We start from the raw sequence: 17,510 nt of genomic DNA on the forward strand, positions 1-17,510 counted from the left end.
ACTTCAGGGGAAGGGCCCCAGGTCCCTGCTCTGTGCCCTCTCCAGCAGAGCAACCCAGGGACCCAGGTCAGCAGCAGACCACCAGGCCTTCCCCCAGGGACACTTCAGAGCCCAGGGCAGGGGGCAGGGCACTCACCTGCGATGGAAAGCCTGGCTGACCTCTCCTGGCCCAGCAGGGGGTTTCTGATGACACAGGAGACCCCCTCCCCAGAGCCGCCTTCCAGGATCACAGAGGCTGAGGCTGCATAAAGGCCCTGGGGGTCTGCAGCCGCAGATGCTGCCTCCGAGGGCAAGCTCTGTCCCCTGGCGTCTCTCCACTGGATCTGGGGCTGCGGGTACCAGCCGGCAGACGTGCATTCCAGCGGATCCCTCCAGCCTCGTAGCCCGTCATGTCAATGTGGGGATCAGAGCCCAGCGCTGGGGAGGAGAAGTGAGCTGAGTCGTGGGGAGCCCTCTACAATTCTGGGGGTCTCCACAGCATGGAGGGGCGCACACACTGACGAGCCCAGCAGGGACTGACCAGGAGCTGCTCCCAGCGTGTGCTGTGCAGCAGAGACTGATCCCCGAGGGGCCACTGCCTGACCCTGGCTGGACCCCGTGCTGGATCCAGGGGGCTCTGGGCCAGAGCAGAGGCTGCTTCCCCAAGTCCCCTTAGAGACTGCCGCAGCCTCCCCTCCCCCCTGCCCCAGACAGGCTGGTCCCTGGCAGAGGCCCTCCACCCCTCCCTGGGCAAGGCATGGAGGTGGAGCCCCTTAGCCTAAGTGGGTCCCACACACCAACTGCCCTGCTGTCTGTGCGCCCGTCCTTTGGGGGCCTTGCACTCCGTTAGCAGGAGTAGACACACGGCTGTCGTCCTGCGGCCGCCCGAGCAGTGACTCTGTGCACGGCCCCTCGGGAGGCTCTTGTTGCCCTCACTGCCAGGCTGCTGGGCTCTCCCTCCAGGGTCTCCCCCCGGAAGTGTCCACAGCGAGGCTGTGCAGACGGGAACCTGTCCCATGGAAGACAGCAGACCTGGGGCCAGGAAGAGTGGAGCTACTGCCACCTGTCCCCACGACCCTGACCACACGGAGGGGGAGGCAGCCCTCTGAGGACCTGAACACACAGAGTCCTGCAGTGGGGGCTCCGTCGGGGAAGCCGAGGTCTGCAGGAAGGGACAGCAGGCTGAGGAGGGGCCATGCGGGAACAAGGCCAGGGGGCCGCGCCGTCCCTGCTCCACCAGCCCCCACGCACTGGAAGCCACAGGGCCGGGCTGTGTCCGGGGAACTCGAACTGCAGCCCTGACGCCCATATACAGGCACGTTTGCGGGACAGCACCTCAGACAAGGTGCTTCCTCACTGGGGTGGGTTGGGGCCACGTCAAGGCCACTGAAAAGTGGGGTGACAGTACAGAGGAAACACGAGCCGTGTGCAGTGACCCACCTCACTGTGCCGGCTGAGAGTGACCAGTGACACCCCCACCATCCTGACCACGTCCACCCAGATCCCAGCGCTGCTTCCACACACCCCGAACCGCACCGAGTCCTCCCTGACGCCTCCTCTCTGAGACACCCCGGTGTCCCCGTCCCCAGGGGAGCGTCCTCCCTCGCTGCACTGAGGAAGACACAACCTATCCAACTGCAGCTGTGTTCCTGGGGGTTGGTGGGGACGTGGGCCCCACAGGAGTTGTCCCTGCAGCTCAGTCTACTGGACCCACCACAGCGGGCCCCTGGGGGACCACGGCATTGGTCTGGAACACGCTGAACACAAACACCCATGTGCCACCCACTGCGGGGAGGGCCCTCCCTCCTGTCCCAGTCCCCCACCTCCACTCCCCTGCTGAGACAGGTGGGCGGCATGGGGGACTCTGTACTGGCTGCAGGAGGAAGTCACCCCGGGGGACCCCTGGGTCTGTCACCAGCCTCAGAGGAGCTGAGATGGAGGCGGGGGTGGATGCTGGTGAGCAGCCCACCTGCTCTGGGGTAGGTCTGCAGCCTCTGCCCCCGCCCAGGGAAAGGAGCCTGGAACAAGCCTGAGGCTCACCTGCCACCTGCAGCTCCACCTGGGCTTTTGCATAGAAGTCTCCATCTTGGAAATAACACAGGTAGGTTCCCTTGTCAGAGGCTCTGACGTTGTGAATCCGGAGAACAGCCCTTCCCACAGTGACGTCCTCTCGTGAAATCGAAGTTCTCCCTCGATACTCCTCTGCCGGCGTGTCCTCCTGCCCGTGTGCATACATGTGCACTACCTGCCTGCGGCCGGGTCGCACCCACGTCAGCTCCATGTTCTCAGCGCTCATGTTCGGGGAGAGCTGACAGGTCAGGTCTGCGTCTTCACCCACCATGGCCAGGATGGGCTCGGGGGGGTCCGACCACAGCAAACTCAGCTGGTCATCAGAAGGGGGCGCCGTCAGACTGAGCAGGGCCAGAGGGCCAGGGGGTGTCCCAGGCAGGGAGGGCGAGGTGACAGACAGCTAGATGGGAACTCAGTCCTCACACAGGTGCGGTGTGGAAGGGCCTTGCAGGGGTGGGTGGAGTCCAGGGTTCTGGCTGGGCCCAAAGGTAAAGGATTCACACACACAGACGCACACCCGGTCGGTCCTACCTGAGGAGGGGCTGAGCAGCTGGACCAGGGTGCGGCACACAGGGAGGGCAAGCAGACCGAGCACCAGGCACCTAACCACAGAGCCCAGCAGGGGCTGGGCATCAGGGACCACCTGGAAGGAGGAGGAGGATTCCACGTGGAGAGGCTGCCTGGCCAGGGCCGACCCGGGCACCACCGCCATCACTGGGGACCCGAGAGCCTCCTCTGCAAATGTCCCCTGGGGGTCTCTTCACCTTGGATCCCTCCATGCAAATCAGCCATGAAACGTGGGGCGGTAATGCAGGTACCTTATCCCTCGCCAGCAGGGAGCACCGGGCTCTCCTGTGGGAACCTGCTCAGAAGCCCCCCACTTGCCCACACTTCCCTGCCCCAGCCAGGTGCGAGCCCCTCTACACCACCCTCTGAGGAAGCCAGGCCCCTCTGCTCTGAGTCTCCATCCCGCTGCTGCCCCCTGCAGGGCAAGCTCTGCACAGCAGCCAGCGTGCCCCGCCCCCTCACCTCCCTCCTGGGCGGCCCCTCCCACGGGGTCCCCTCTCACCCTGGGCTTTAAATTACCTGAAAGTTCTAAAGTCTAGAAGTTTCCAGAGTGGGGAACACATTTCCACATCTTTGGAGGATATTTATTGTTTTTCATTCCTATCATAGACCATGTTAAAATATAAAGTATAAAGGAATGAAATTTAAATAGATTAGAATGGGAATTACATCCTGTGTTTCACATGAATGTGAACACTTGTGGATGCATTAGGAGCACGTGTACTCAAGGGGCGACCGAAAAAGAGAATCTACTTATAAAAACTGTTTTTATTCACACACCTTTAGCCTTTGGTCACCCTCACATGCTCCCCGCTGGATGCGGGACACCCGTGGGGACGTCCCTCCACCGCCCTGAACACTCTCTGGACTCGGCGACTCTGACGCCTCTCAGAGCTTCTGCTGTTTTGTTTCACGACCTACACGTCTGGACGTTTCCGTTTGTGGACTCTTTTCACCCAGGAAAGAAAAACAGTCGCTCTGGGTGAGATCGGGGAAGTAGGGAGGGTGGGCACGTGGGGTTTTGATAAAAACTGCTGAACACTCAGCCCAGGTGGGCAGGTGGGCTGGTAAATCACCCATCGGGAAATGGGTCAGTGCTCTGGAAGAGTCATCAAAAAATAAAATCAGTAAAGCACAACCCAGCGTCTCACAACAACGCCAGCTGGTCACTGATGCAGATGGGCTCCTGGAACTCTCACCTGGCAGGGGGAGTCTCAATTATAAGGGGTCCACCCTCCAGAAGGTAGTTCCTGGTAGTTTTTTTCAGTCCTTCCTCATATATCAAATGCCCTGAAAAAGTTTTATCCTTAGCCCCACAGATTACATTGGCATACACTGCTCTTAAAGTAAAACTGGCATGAACGCAAAGGTTCATATTTTATGCTGCTCATCATAGTAAAATCTACAAGAGCACAATGTATAAATTGTATCAAATTTGGTTATAATTATGAATAAAAATGCATTATTAAGAACATAATTCCTGCCCTGGCTGGTGTGGCGCAGTGCAGTGAGTCGGGGGCTGGGACCAACGTGTTGCTGGTTCAGTTCCTGGTCAGGGCACGTGCCTGGTTTGTGGGCCAGGTCCTCAGTAGGGGGAGGGTAAGAGTCAGCCACACACTGATGTCTCTCTCCCTGTGTTTCTCCCTCCCTTCCCCTCTCTCTAAACAGAAATAAATCTTTGAAAAACCGTAATTCCTAGACGCTCTGTGACACAACGCGCAACGGTGAGAAGCCAAAAGCTCCCTCACTCCGATCAGGAGGAAGGCAGGCGCCCACTCTCACCACCTCCCCGCACCAGAGTACTGGGAGTCCGAGCAACAGCGGTCACGTGAGACAGAGACAAACAGCAAGCAAATCGGAGAAGGAGCATTCGCACCGCTCGCAGATGGCAGGACGCGGTGCGTAGGAACGTTTGAGGACCCACAAACTCCCGTGAGAACGTGGAAATGAAGGCAGTGTGGTTGCAGGATACAATGTGGGCTCCCCTGGGCATCACACCCTGAAGTCACAGCGCTGGCAGAAAACAGACTCGCAGATCAATGGGACGGAACCGACAGCCAGACACGAAGTGTCACCTACACGGACACTCGCCCATGACAGAGGAGGCAAGGACATACCATGGGGGAAAGACAGTCTCTTCAACAGACGTTGGGACAACTGGACAGGCACGTGCAGGAGACGGGGCCTGGGTCACCTCCTGACACCGCGTACAGGAAGGACCACAAACCTGTGAACGACGTGAATGGGACCCAAACCAGAGCCCTGGAGGAAACACAGGCCCCGAACCCTGATGCCACCCCTCACACTGTCTCTCTGGGGTGACCGCCTGGGGTGGGGGGCAGCAAATGGAAACCGAACAGATGGGGCCACGTGGAACTGCAGTGTCCGCACAGCAGAGGGAGCAGCAACGCAGGGAGAAGACAACTCAGAGACGGAAGAAGGCCTTGGCCGACCATACGATCAGCCAGGGGTTAGTATCCAAAACGGACAAAGAACACAGATCATTTAACACCAAAAAAATCCCCCCAAACAATCGGATTTTGCCAATGGACCAACCACCTGAACAGACATTTCTCCAAAGAACAGACACGCGGACTGGGGCCCCCTCTGTGGTCAGACCGTGTGGCAGGTCCCGGCTCCAACGGACGTGTGTGTGCGTTGGTTCAGATTTGACGTTTTACAAATAACTGTGTCACAGACATCTTTACACGCACATCTTTAAGGCACGCACCTGGTAACCCACCCCACTGTCTCTAACACCCTCTCTCAGCAGGTACAGACGACCTGCCCACCTACATGTGACGCAGGGACACAGCCCGTGGGCCCGAGAATTCCAGACACAGACTCCACAGGAACTGACTCCCACCCGCAGACATTCAGCTCCCAGACGCTTGCTGACCTTGAACCAGCTGCCTAAACAGCCTGTGTTGCTTGCACACGGCCCCTCACTGCAGACCCCCAACACCCTCCCGTGCGAGTTTCTCCTGCTCTCTTTCCTTCCTTCTCCCTTCTTACAAAACCCCTGCCAGGAGCTTCCGGCCACCGGTGGGAGGAGACCCCAGCTGTGTGTGGGTAGGCGGGTCACTCAACCTGTCTGAGCCTCAGGTTCTGGAAAAGCCCTGTCGGGTCTCTGGTGCCCTGGTCCCTCAGGAGATACTGCACTTGCTGCCTGTTCGTCACTGAGGCAGACGTGTGTGTGTTGGGGGGAGGCTTCGGCTTTTCTAACTGGCCTGGGCCTCTGCTCACATTTAAGTCCCCCTCCCCCTCCCCGTGCAGGGGACTGTGAGCGGAAGGTCTTGCCCCAGTGGTGGGAGCACTGGGTGGGAAGGTGGCAGAACCCCAGCCTCCTTCCAAAATGTGGCATACACAGAGGTGCGGGGTGAACCCGTGTGCGTTCCTCTCTCGATAGCGGCTCTGAATCCCGGGGGCCTCAGGGGGACCCTTTCACCACAGATGCTTGTCATCCTGGTGGACACGCATCCTGCCTGACCCGACGTCCTATTCACCTGTGACACCTGCCCCTGGGGTGATTCCCAGGAGCAAGGTGGTTGCAGGGTGGGATGGAGAAACCAAAGGACCCCCACGAGTCACTGGGCCCACTCACCTTCTCAGCACTCGGCACATGGCAGGCAGACCGTCTTCCGGTTTTGGTGAGCGGTGAAGCAGCGAGGGTCTCATTGGCTGCACTGGGTGATGTGGTCCGGGTGAAAATGTCTCCTGACATAGGAGCCTGTGATGGGGGGCACACAGAGGTGAGGCTGTGAAGGGGGGCCCACAGAGGTGATGGTGGGGCCCAGGGCACAGACCCCACCTGGTCGCTGCAGCCTCTGCCTGAGCAGATGCCACAGCACCTGGCAGCCGGTACACAGCACAGCACCAACCCTCAGCTCCTGTCCCCTTCGGACATTCCGGACTTATTCCCGGCTCCATGTGTCCTAGGGACTGGGGACTCGACTCACTCTCGGCTCTTCCCGACATCCTGCAGCTTCGGGAAGAGGGGTGCTGAGTGTGCACCCCAGGTCCACTCTGCAGCTTCTCTGTCAGGGCCCAGGGGAACCCAGGTCGTCCATAAATGGAAGTCCGCCCTGTCCCACCGGAGTTGATTTTTAGTAAATAAAAGACTGGCTTCTGACTTCCAGCAAGATGGGGGCATAGGTGGACGTACCGTACCTCCACGCACAACCAAGATTGGAACAACAACAATTTAGTGACAGAATAACACCCAGAACTGATAGAGAAGTTATCTGAGTGGAAGTCGGACAGCCAAGAAGTTGAAGTAGACCCGTTCATCCAGACCGCTGGGAGGGGCGGAGACGAGCAGCCAGGCTCGGGTCACGGCACGGAAAGCAGAGAGAGTTGGGAGCATAAGGTATGCGGGGGCGTGTAAGGCCTCTGGGGCGTGCAAGATCGCAGCGGGTGGACCCTGAGTACGCAAGCGGCAGCTGGCAGACGCAGTGAGGTGGCGATTGTGGAGCAGGGCAGAGTGCGCAACCCAGGATCCCAGGGAAGAAACTGAGGTCCCACGGAGAATGGAGCAACCTCCATTGTTCCCTCTTGACCCCATCCCCACATACAAAGTCACAATCTAGCGACTGGGGTGCCCAGCCCTGGTGAACACCTAAGGCTCTGCCCAGACCCAAAGAGAGAGAGAGAGAGAGAGAGAGAGAGAGAGAGAGAGAGAGAGAGAGATGGCTCAAACAGAAGAACAAATCAATGCCCCAGGACTCATCCTTTTAAGTGATCGAGAGATAGCTAACCTATCAGATGCACAACTTAAAACACTGGTGATCAGGAAGCTCACAGAATTGGTTGATTTTGGTCGCAAATTAGATGAACAAATGCAGGTTACCATAAAAGAAATGAAGGAAAGTGCACAGGGAGCCAATAGTGATGGGAAGGAAACTGGGACTCAAAACAATAGAGTGGACCAGAAGGAAGAAAGAAACAATCAAACAGGAACGAATGGAGAAATAAGAATTCAAAAAAACCGAGAAGCTTAGGAACCTCCAGGACATCTTTAAACGTTCCAACATCTGAATTATAGGGGTACCAGAAGGGGAAGAGGAAGAGCAACAGATTGAAAACATATTTGAACAAATAATAAAGGAGAACTTCCCCAATCTGGCAAAGGAAATAGACTTCCAGGAAGTCCAGGAAGCTCAGAGAGTCTCAAAGAAGTTGGACCCAAGAAGAAACATACCAAGGCACATCATAATTACATTAGCCAAAATTAAAATGAAAGAGAGATTCCTAAAAGCAGCAAGAGATAAGGAGACAGTAACCTACAGAGGACTTCCCATCAGACTGTCAGCTGATTTCTCAAAAGAAACCTTGCAGGCAAGAAGGGGATGGAAACAAGTATTCCAAGTCATGAAAGACAAGAACCTACATCCCAGATTGCTCTATCCAGCAAAGCTTTCATTTAGAATGGAAGGGCAGATAAAGTGCTTCCCAGATAAGGTCAAGTTAAAGGAGTTCATCATCACCAAGCCCTTATTATATGAAATGTTGAAGGGACTTATCTAAGAAAAGATTAAAAAACATGTATAGTAAAAGGTCAGCAAACTCACAATTATTAACAACCACACCTAAAGCAAAACCAAAAGAAACTAAGCAAACAACTAGAACACGAACAGAACCACAGAAATGGAGATCACATGGAGGGTTAGCAACAGGGGAGTGGGAGGACGAGAGAGGGGGAAAAGGTACAGAGAATAAGTAGCATAGACCGTAGGGAGAAAATAGGGGGAAGGCAAGAATAGTATGGGAAATGTAGAAGCTAAAGAACTTGTAAGTATGACCCATGGACTTGAACTAAAGGGGGGATGTGGGTGGGAGAGGGTGTACAAGGTGGAGGGGGGAAGGGGGGAAATGGGACAACTGTAATAGCATAATCAATAAAATATATTTAAAAAAAGAAAAAAAAGATTGGCTTCTTAAATGTCCACCCATCCCCGGAAGGGGTGGATTTGGTTTTGGCAACACCAGCAACCGTGCCCAAGGCGTGAGACTCTGGTCCCTGCTCCTCCCCCTGCAGTCCCACCCACACGCCCTGGGCTGGGAGCCACCGCTCCTCCCACCCGCACCCGCCCCCACGTCCTGGGTTGCAGCCGCCGCTACCACCACCCCCACCCGCGTCCGGTCCGAAAGGGAAGTGTTGTTCCCTCACACTTTCAGTACAGTAGGGCTCCATGGAGGCCCGGGCAGATCGTGGACAGTCTCCAGTCTCCCCAGAAACCCGTGGACCCACCTCAGGTCCCACCTGGCCATCGTGACCTGCACTGGGCGCGCACCACACAGGCCGGTGTCTGTGCCGGCGTGCTAGGAACCGGGGCACGAGGGAACGCGGTCTTAAGTTCCTCACGCCCCCCCCCCCCGCCTCTCCCGTAGAGCATCTGGGGTCCGCAGGAGTGGGAGGCGGGGCCGCCCCTGAGCTGGGAGAATTCCCACCCTGACCGCTCGGACCCCGGTGCGCGGGTGCTGGGGGCCGGGGGGAAGGGCGCAGAAGGGAAAGCCGCGGGACTCCTCCTGCCCCGCCCCGGCGCCAGCCCCGCTCAGAGCTCTCACGTTGCCCGCCTTGTTGTCCAGCCCTGGGCTGCACCCCCACTCCCCCACACCCCGTTGTCGGGGTCTGCCCTCCGCGAGCGCCGCGCACCCACCTGCGCCCGCCCAGGAGCCGCCCCGCCCAGGAGCCGCAGCAAAGTCGGGAGAGGGGAGCGCAGAGGCCGGAGCGAGCCCCGCTCCGGAGCAGCGGCGGAGCGGGGCAGGGTAGTTTCACTCCCGCCGCAGCCCGCGCGGGTCCTCCAGGCCGGCCAGCGGCAGCGGGAAGCCCGGACCGGTCTAGCCGAACGGGCTGCACGAGGGGGCCTTCCGTAGGACTCTGCCCCTAAGGGACGACGCAATCACGGACTTCCCCCCAGGAAGTCCCATCTAGCTTCTCCCGAGGAGCGCACCGGGCTCCCGGTGAGTCTCCTGGAGCCAGGACAAGGAAATGAAAAAGCCTCACCCTTCAGATGGCCGAGGGGCCGATCGTCACTGAGTCCAGGGGCCTGGGGATCGGCGTAGAAGCACCGTGATCGCTGTCGCGCTGTTTCCTTTCGGCGCGGGTCCGGGTGGGGGAGGGTCGCCAGCTTGGGGAACCCGGAAGACCCCGCAGAGGCCCCGCCCTGTCCTCAGGCAGCGCCTGGCGCGCCCCCAGCCCCGGTTGTCACGCCCTCTCCTCCTGGGGCTCCAACGCGGAGCGCGCACCCCTGGGGAGCCCACTGCACACGGGCTGGAATCCTCCGTTTTTGGCTTCTTGACGTAGGCAACGATGATGATGATCGTGATGCCCAGACAAACACAAGGAAGATTAAACAGCTCGCGACCAAACCACCGCTGTCTGCGCTCTGGTGTCTGCAGAAACAGGAAACGTGTCAGTAAAGTCACACGCCGACATATTTTCTAGCAGCCGTGACACCGAATACAGACAGACCGACCCCAGGTGCGCTCATGAAGGAGGTGAAAGCCCTCCGTCAGTGCGCCTGCGCCCCGCCTCCACGGCAGCACCGCCCACGAAGGGGAGACACGGACACCCTCGGAGATGCATACACAGTCGGACGGAGAGGCCGCGTGTGTGCACAGACACACACACGCACGCACAGGAACCTGTCATCGTAGGATCGTGGAGGGACTGAGGGACAGGGCCTCTCTGAGGCACTCAGAGACACCCCCCAGGTGGCCCCATGTCACGTGCACCCCAAACACCATCCAATGTCCAGAAACGTCCCCTCTGACCCTTCGGGGATTCTGTCGTCTTCAGACCATGCAGGTGGGTCTTTGGGTCGTTGTGAGTTAGTTTCTGTGTCTTCTGTGACGTGACAGCCCAACTCCTCCCGGGCCTGGAGACGTCCAGGGTCCCCAACACCACTGACTGAAAAGCTGTCCTTGTCATAGAGCTGTGGGGGTTCAGGGTCTGTTTGTTTAAAAATGTCCCCGAGTCCCTGAGCAGAAGGGCGAACACCACCACGCGTCTGTGTCTGCACCTACGTCTGAGTGTCACTCGGCCACACAGAGAGGTGACGCCTTGGCAGGTCCCACCGTGACCCAGCTGCTGGGGACACCAGCCTGAACCAGAGAAGCCGGACACACAAGGCCACATTTCATGCAATTCTGTCTGTGATACGTTCGTATGCCTCCGTGTACGCCGCTGCACTGTGACTCTGAAAACTGCCCCTGTACCTGTCTGAAAAATACCGCTCCGTCTCCCTGAAAACTGCCCCACAGCCCATGAGAAAACTGCCCCTCAGCGTTTCTGAAAGCTGTCTCCGCCTGCTGAAACTGCCCCTCTGTGTCTCTGAAACCTGCCCCTCCACACCTCTGAAAACTGCCACTCAGCTTCATGAAAATTGGCTCCAATCTCTCTGAAAACTACCCTTCACCCGCCATGAAAACTGCCCCTCAGCCTCCCTGAAAACTGCCCCACAGACTCTCCGAAAACTGCCCCTCAGCCTCTCTAAAAACTGTCCCTCACACTCTCAGACAACTGTACCTCAGCCTCTCTAAAAACTGCCCCTCAGTCTCTGTGAAGACTACATACACCTCAGCCTCTCTCAAAACTGCCCCTCAGGTTCTCTTAAAACTCCCCCTCAGTCTCCCTGAAAACTACACCACAGCCTCTGTGAAGACTGCTCTTCAGTCTCTTGAAAACCGCCCCTCAGCCTCTCAAAAACTGGCCTTTGGCCTCCCTGAATCCTGCCACACAGCCTCCGGGAAAACTGCCCCTCAGCCATTCTGAAAAGTGCCCCTCCAACTCTCTGAAGACTGCCCCTCGGCCTCCCAGGAAACTGGCTCTCAACCTACCTGAAAACATTCCTTCTTCCTCCCTGAAAACTACCCCTCAGCGTCCCTGGAACGGGCCCTCGGCCTTGCTAAAAACCTCCCCTCAGCCTCAGTGATAACTGCCCCTGAGCCTCCCTGGCGCTCGAGGATAGCGGCTGCATCCCGCCGTTGGCAACTCGTTCCAGGTCTGTCCGCACAAACCAATCTGACTGACAAACACTTCCCCGGGAAGGGCGGGGAGGGCCGGGCAGGGAGGGGGGGCGGCGTTCCCAGACATCCTGGGCGGTAACCAGGCTGCTGGTGTTTAGAGTCGCTCTGGTCCAAAAGCGTGTCTGCCGGGCAGTGTACCTGTGGGGGCCTGGCACTGCATGTGTTTCACGTATACGATGTGACAGGTTTGCACACGCGTGTTCTCCCGTGGTACTGCCACCACAGGGGGTCATAAACATGCCCAGGACCTCTCAATGTTACCCTCTGCTTTCCCCTTTTCTTAGCGTAAAAAAGCTTTACAGGAAATCTACCTTAACAACATTTTTTAAAAAGATTTTTGTTTTTAGAGAGGGGGCAGAGAGGGAGAAATTAAGAGAACCATCAATGTGTGGCTGCCTCTCAGGCACCCCCTACCTGGGACCTGGCCTGCAACCCAGGCATGTGCCCTGACTGGGAATCGAACCAGCGACCCTTGGGTTCCCAGGCTGGCATTCAGTCCACTGAGCCACACCAGCCAGGGCCTAACGACATTTTACGTGCACAACAGCACGTTGTTAACTACAGCTACTACCTCCTAGGTTGCCCCGAGTCTGTTCATGCTGCGCTCTACACACTCTGGACAGGGGGCCGACGCCACTGAGGAGCCGGAGGTGGCGGCCGTGTCTATAAAGTCGGAAGGGTTACTGCCCAGCTGGTTCTGCAGGCACACAGGGCCACCGCCCTCTGCCCGGGCACCTGCGGGCTGTGTCCTGGGAAAGGACAGTGTCTGGGAGTTTCCCCAAGGTCAAGGGTTCAGACAGGAAAGCCTGTCAGTCATCCAGACCTCGTGGGTCCCACCCCAGGCCTCATGGTGTAAAACAGGGCGCCTCTCACCAAGGCTCAGAAAAGGTCAAGTTCTGAAGCCACAAAAGGGAACGAAACACCACAGCAACGTGGTTCACGGTGAAACAGGAACCAAGAACACGCTTCACTGGAGAGACAACAGGAACCCAGCTGCCCTTTTCCACCCGGACAGCCTGTCCCAGACCCACCATCGCTGAGGCCTTTCCGCCCCTTGCCGCTGGGACCCAGCCCACCCTGCTGCATCCGAATCGGCTGTGAACCCCGGCTGTGGGTGGGGATGGCTCTGGCATCCAAACACCCGTGTCCATGGTGTGCTGGGTGCCCTGACGGAGGGTGCTGGTGTGGCTCAGCAGCCTGTCACCTGGGTGACTCCCGCAACTCCAAGCCCCAACCTGGAGACCCATCACGCACTTGGGAGCAGGGGGACCACATGGGCCGAGGGCGTTGCACAGCCTGAACTGGGGGCAATGGGGGCTGGGGGTGTCTCAGAAGGGCTGGCCTCTCATCCCTGCCAGCCAGGGGACACACCCATGTGCAGCGTGTGTCCTGAGGGAAGGTTGCCCCAGACTGTCAGGAATCCACGGGCCCCTGGGAACCAGCCTGCAGACACCCCCATCGACCCCAATGACGCCAGGGACTCGGTGGGCAGGGCCGCCAGGGCTGCTCACCCAACCCTCCCGGCCAATAAAGGGGCCTGACGCCCAAATGTGCGGTTTGCCCGCCGCGAAGAACGCCGTCATAAAATCCGGTCCTTTCATGTGAGCCGTGTCCCCTGTGCTTCCACAGCCCCATTTTCCTAAGTGCCCAGCTCGGGCTCCCTCCGCCCACCCCCGCATGACAGCTGGCCAGGCAAAGGACCAAGTACCCCACGTGCTCGGCCTGTCCCTGAGGTCCAGCTGGGGCAGCAGGGCAAGGCCTGGATGGGGCCACATGGGACCATCTCAGGTGAGGCGCAAGAGAACACTGGCACAGCCCAAGGGGCCACTGAGGCTGGGCAGGCGATGGTCACTCGGGGCAGGGCCTCAACCCCAAAAGGGTGTCACGAGCTCAGGCCCAGTCTGCTGGGGACAGGCGGTCTCCCCTCCGCCTCCTAGGCGGGCGTCTACCCCGAGTCTCTGGCCACACCGGGCCCGGTAGCCGGCCCACCAAGACCACCTAGGATTCAGGCCCGATGTGACCCCTATCTTACCAGGGGGCCAGCCCCTCTGGCTGGAGTCACCCCTCAAACGCCCTGCTGTGAGCACTCACCCTGCTCCTGGGAGCAACCCACTACCATAGTAATCCTGGACCCCAAACCACAGGGACTCATTCCCAGAATCTGGTGTGCTTTGTGGGATTGAAAGTCCTGGCTCACCCGCCCCACCCCTGGTTTGCATAGGGAACAGGTCCAGTCGCTAGGCAACCGCCTCAGGCTTCAACACCACCATCCCCCGGCATGCTGGGAGTTGTGGTGTACAGGTGGATGTGGCCGGCGCACTGGAGCCTTGTCCCTGGGATCACCCAGGGTGCTGGGAAGGACAGTCCCTCGATGTGGCCCCGCACAGGTCGAGGGGCAGAGGTCGAAGTCCCTCTGTGTGCAGACGCAGGCCTCAGGGACAGGTCATGTCGTGCGTGGGTGTTGAAGTCAGCATGACCCCCGTGGTGTGGGGACAACCACCAGCCAGATGGTCAGAGATCCGCCCCTTGGGCTGCAATGGGCTGGCTCCAACTGAAGACCAGTTCCAAGGAGGCTTAGAGGAAGGGACTGGGGGTGGATGGGGGGCGTGCATTCCAGGCCGAGTGGACTGTCCTGTGAATGACCTGAGGAGAAGGCAAGCTGCTGAGAAACTCAGCGTGACCACGGGACCCACGCAGCAACGCCAGCACGAGTTTGGGACTTGAGGGCGGGCTGGGGCTGCCAGTTCACCTAAACGAATCAGGAATGGCAGGACCCTCCCCAGGGTGGGGGGAGGGTGGGTGGCAGGGAGGGTGGGGCCAGATCTGTGCTCCCACCCCCAGTCCAGCTGCTAGTGGAGGAGACTGGACTCGGGGAGGCCGGAATGGAGCCGGAGTGGACAGAAGCTGAGTCAGTGAGGGCAGCAGCGTGGAGGGAGGCGGGCCTGGGGGGCTGGGCACACAGGTCTGGGAGGGACAGGGGACCCTCACACCCTGGGGTGGGGGGGACTCCAGAGGAGATGCCTGTGGGGATGACGCACAAGGGTCTGGACGGGACAGGCTGGCTGGGGTGGCGTGGACTTCGCCGAGGGACTGCGTGGGAGCTGAAGGTGGTCGGCGCCCCACGGGAGTGCAGGGCCCCGGGTGGGCACCTCCAAGGACGGGTGCTGCTCCGGGTGACTGAGGAGGGGGCAGGGCGGGTGCGTTCTCAGGGGAGCACTGGACGGACGGTGCTCTCATTCCCAGGGACAGAGGCCCCGGGACACCACAACCCAGACAAGAGGCCACTCTGGGCCTTGGTCCCTGATTCGGGGCCCTGCACCCACAAACGACACCCTGGGCTCCCCTGACTCTCTGTGCACCACGTCACCTTCCCAGGACAACACACCCGAAGTTGTCCACCCAACAGGAATGAGAGGCAACACCATTTACAATATAACTTTTATTGGGTGAAAAAATTTTACGAACATGAAAACACTGTGTTAGAGAAATTTTAACACATAAATAAAACTGTAAAAGCACCTATGCTTAAACGTGTAAAGAACTGTACAAAGGCCTCCATAGCTGGCATGTGACAGTAACTGTCCCCATGCCCCACCCCAGCTAACCTAGTGACAGCTGAGTCACCACTGGTTTGTCTCTCTAGGACTTACTTATCAGTGTCACCCAACTATGGCGCTCCCAAGTGGAAGCTGGGGACATTGCAGTGCCTGGGACACCCAGGAGTGAGCTGCTGGGCTGACACGCGTGACCAGCCAGCCCTCCTGGCCTCTGTTTCTGGAGGAGACCACGGCTCGTGGGACCACCGAGCACAGCCAGTGGGTCCCTTTCCAAGCAGCTCAGGGCCCCCGGAGTCCCCTGAGGGGCAGCGTGTTGGCCACACTGGCCACAGGCAGTACCCTGGACCTCCGCAACGCTGGCAGAGAGCCCCCTGGCTGCATGGTCCTCCCCATCAGAAGCTTCCCGAAGAAGCTCCTTGGACACGGAAGGGGCTCCCTCCCATCTGGGATCTGTGAAGGCACCCACGGGAAGGGACCTGGGGAAGGCCAGCACCCAGGATGCCACTAAGTCACAGTCGTTGCCCAAAGAGCTGACTCTAGTTCAGGGCTCTGCGTCCTCACGACCTAAGATACCTTCCGCACCAGCTCGGTGGTGACATTCTCCAGACGCTCCCGCAGCCGCATCTCACGGAGGGCGGCCACGAGCCCGCAGGGGGACTCGGTGCGCCCCAGCTCCCTGTGCCAGCGCAGGAACATCCTGTGGTGCTGCTCCGCCAGGGTCCCCGGGTCCCCGTGCTCACAGATGACAATGTCGTTCTCCTCCAGTCCAGCAAACCTCATGAACATCCTTCAGCTAGATTCGGGAACCTCCTGCCCGAATTCGGAGTAGATCCTGTTCGTGGCTGAAAAGAGAAAATCACGGAGGGAGACTTGGCCTCGTCCCTGGAAGGCAGGCGTGGCGTGTGCTATGCGCTGTGAGGGACCCAGCTGGCAACCAGGTCCAGGGTGCAGGGAGGCCCTGGGCGCCCAGGCTGCCCTCACAGAAGGGACCGAGCAGGGGGACAGGGAGCGCGGTAGGACACGACCTGGCCGGGCTCCTGACAGGCCTGACGCTCATTCACACGGAGCCAGTGAGCCTGGCAGGGGTCTGCGGGGCCCGAGCGTGACTTGTCCACTGAAGCGGCCCCCTCCTGTCCAGCAGGACCACAGCGGCTGTGTGGGCAGCAGGGGCGAGGTCTGTAACCTCGCTGGGCTCCCGACTGTCTGACCTTTGGATCTGCCATGTGGGTGGTCTCCCTGAGCTGTCAGAGGAGACAGTACAAGCAGCACACGGCCTGTCGCTGGTGCTGCAGGAAACCCTCACCCCCGTCCCACTGACAGCAGCTGCCAGCCCTTGCCGACTCAACAGACCAGGTTTATTTATGGGGTTCCCTGGGTTCCTTCGGTGTATGGACTCTAACACCCCCTTGTGCACGGAGATCGCAGCCCCTTCCCCACTGGGAGAGCCCACTGCCATGTGCTATCAGTGTCCCCATTTCTTCCCCTGGGCGCTTAGGACTGAAAGAGAGGCTGAACTAACCGAGCAGAGGCTGAGATGCAGGTCCAGGGCAGCTGACGTGGTCACTACCAGGTCCTTGTCCACCCTGCAGGGAACAACGTGTGGAGTCAGTGACAATGTGACCAGGGACCCTAGGATGCACAGAGATGGGGATGGGGGCTTACTGAGCTTGTCCTGCAGTGACTCTGCACATAAACTGAAAATAAAGTCCCATCCAGGGGAGGACGGGTGCAGAGGAGGATCTGGGTGGTGGGTGTGGGTGGGGCAGGGAGGTGGCGACCACCTGCAGCTGGGCCTCACCTTGGGCGCTTCGCTCCCGCTGCAGCTCTGCTGCGCTGCTTCTCTCTCAGCTCCTACTCTCCCCTCCTCCTGGGACGGGGCCGGGTCCTCTTCTGCTGTCGCCACAGCAAGTACCACACATCGAACAGGAGCCCCGCAAGGAGCAGCAGCAAGGTCACGATGAAGGCCACCTTCCAAGGCTGTGTGTCCCTGAAGAAGGCACCTGCGAAGGGGTGGCGGCAGCCCCTGAAGGGATCTCTCTGTCCCCAGAGCGCCCAGACTCTCACTGTCACACAGTCAGGACGGTTTTCCTGAAATGTCTCCGCCCCCATGGGATGAGATGGAGCTCGAGGACGCACACACAGTGTCACTGACGTCCCCTCTGCACCCTCCCCGCCACTGACTACCTGCCCCCCCTCAGTCAGCGGAGTCGGGTGACGAACAGACTCTGGGGCTGGGGGACCTGGGTTCCAGTCCCGGGTCTCCTGCCCGACCAGCGCTGTGACCTTGAACTAATGACGTAACCGTCT

The 17,510-nt window shown here is 59.2% G+C and overlaps 2 protein-coding genes across 2 annotated transcripts in view; both read right to left on the bottom strand.

Moving 5' to 3' along the window:
• Positions 1-159: 159 nt before the first annotated feature.
• LOC118501407 (butyrophilin subfamily 3 member A2-like) lies at positions 160-2,333 on the bottom strand. Its single transcript, XM_036029851.1, has 2 exons — positions 2,020-2,333; positions 160-417 (listed from the first exon to the last, which is right to left on the bottom strand). The coding sequence occupies exons 1-2, from the start codon at positions 2,318-2,320 to the stop codon at positions 227-229; spliced, it is 492 nt and encodes a 163-aa protein (XP_035885744.1). The 5' UTR covers positions 2,321-2,333; the 3' UTR covers positions 160-226.
• A 13,561-nt stretch (positions 2,334-15,894) lies between these two features.
• LOC114490001 (butyrophilin subfamily 3 member A2-like) overlaps positions 15,895-17,510 on the bottom strand; it is a 48,726-nt gene continuing 47,110 nt past the window's right edge. The window contains exons 5-6 of the mRNA XM_036029847.1: positions 16,723-16,786; positions 15,895-16,045 (exon numbers count right to left, since the gene is read on the bottom strand). Of these exons, the coding sequence (XP_035885740.1) occupies positions 15,993-16,045; positions 16,723-16,786 (117 nt within the window). The 3' untranslated portion in view covers positions 15,895-15,992. The remainder of the gene's footprint in view (positions 16,046-16,722; positions 16,787-17,510) is intronic.

Source organism: Phyllostomus discolor, chromosome 6, assembly GCF_004126475.2.
Source record: "Phyllostomus discolor isolate MPI-MPIP mPhyDis1 chromosome 6, mPhyDis1.pri.v3, whole genome shotgun sequence".
NCBI lineage: Eukaryota > Metazoa > Chordata > Mammalia > Chiroptera > Phyllostomidae > Phyllostomus > Phyllostomus discolor.

What these genes read in the sequence shown, in the direction of transcription:
- LOC118501407 (XM_036029851.1), bottom strand. Translation starts at nt 2,320, where the DNA reads ATGGTGGGTGAAGACGCAGACCTGACCTGTCAGCTCTCCCCGAACATG. An exon ending in GGTGGAGCTGCAGGTGGCAG is followed by an intron (nt 418 to 2,019) that starts GTGAGCCTCAGG and finishes TCTCCTCCCCAG; the next exon opens with CGCTGGGCTCTGATCCCCAC.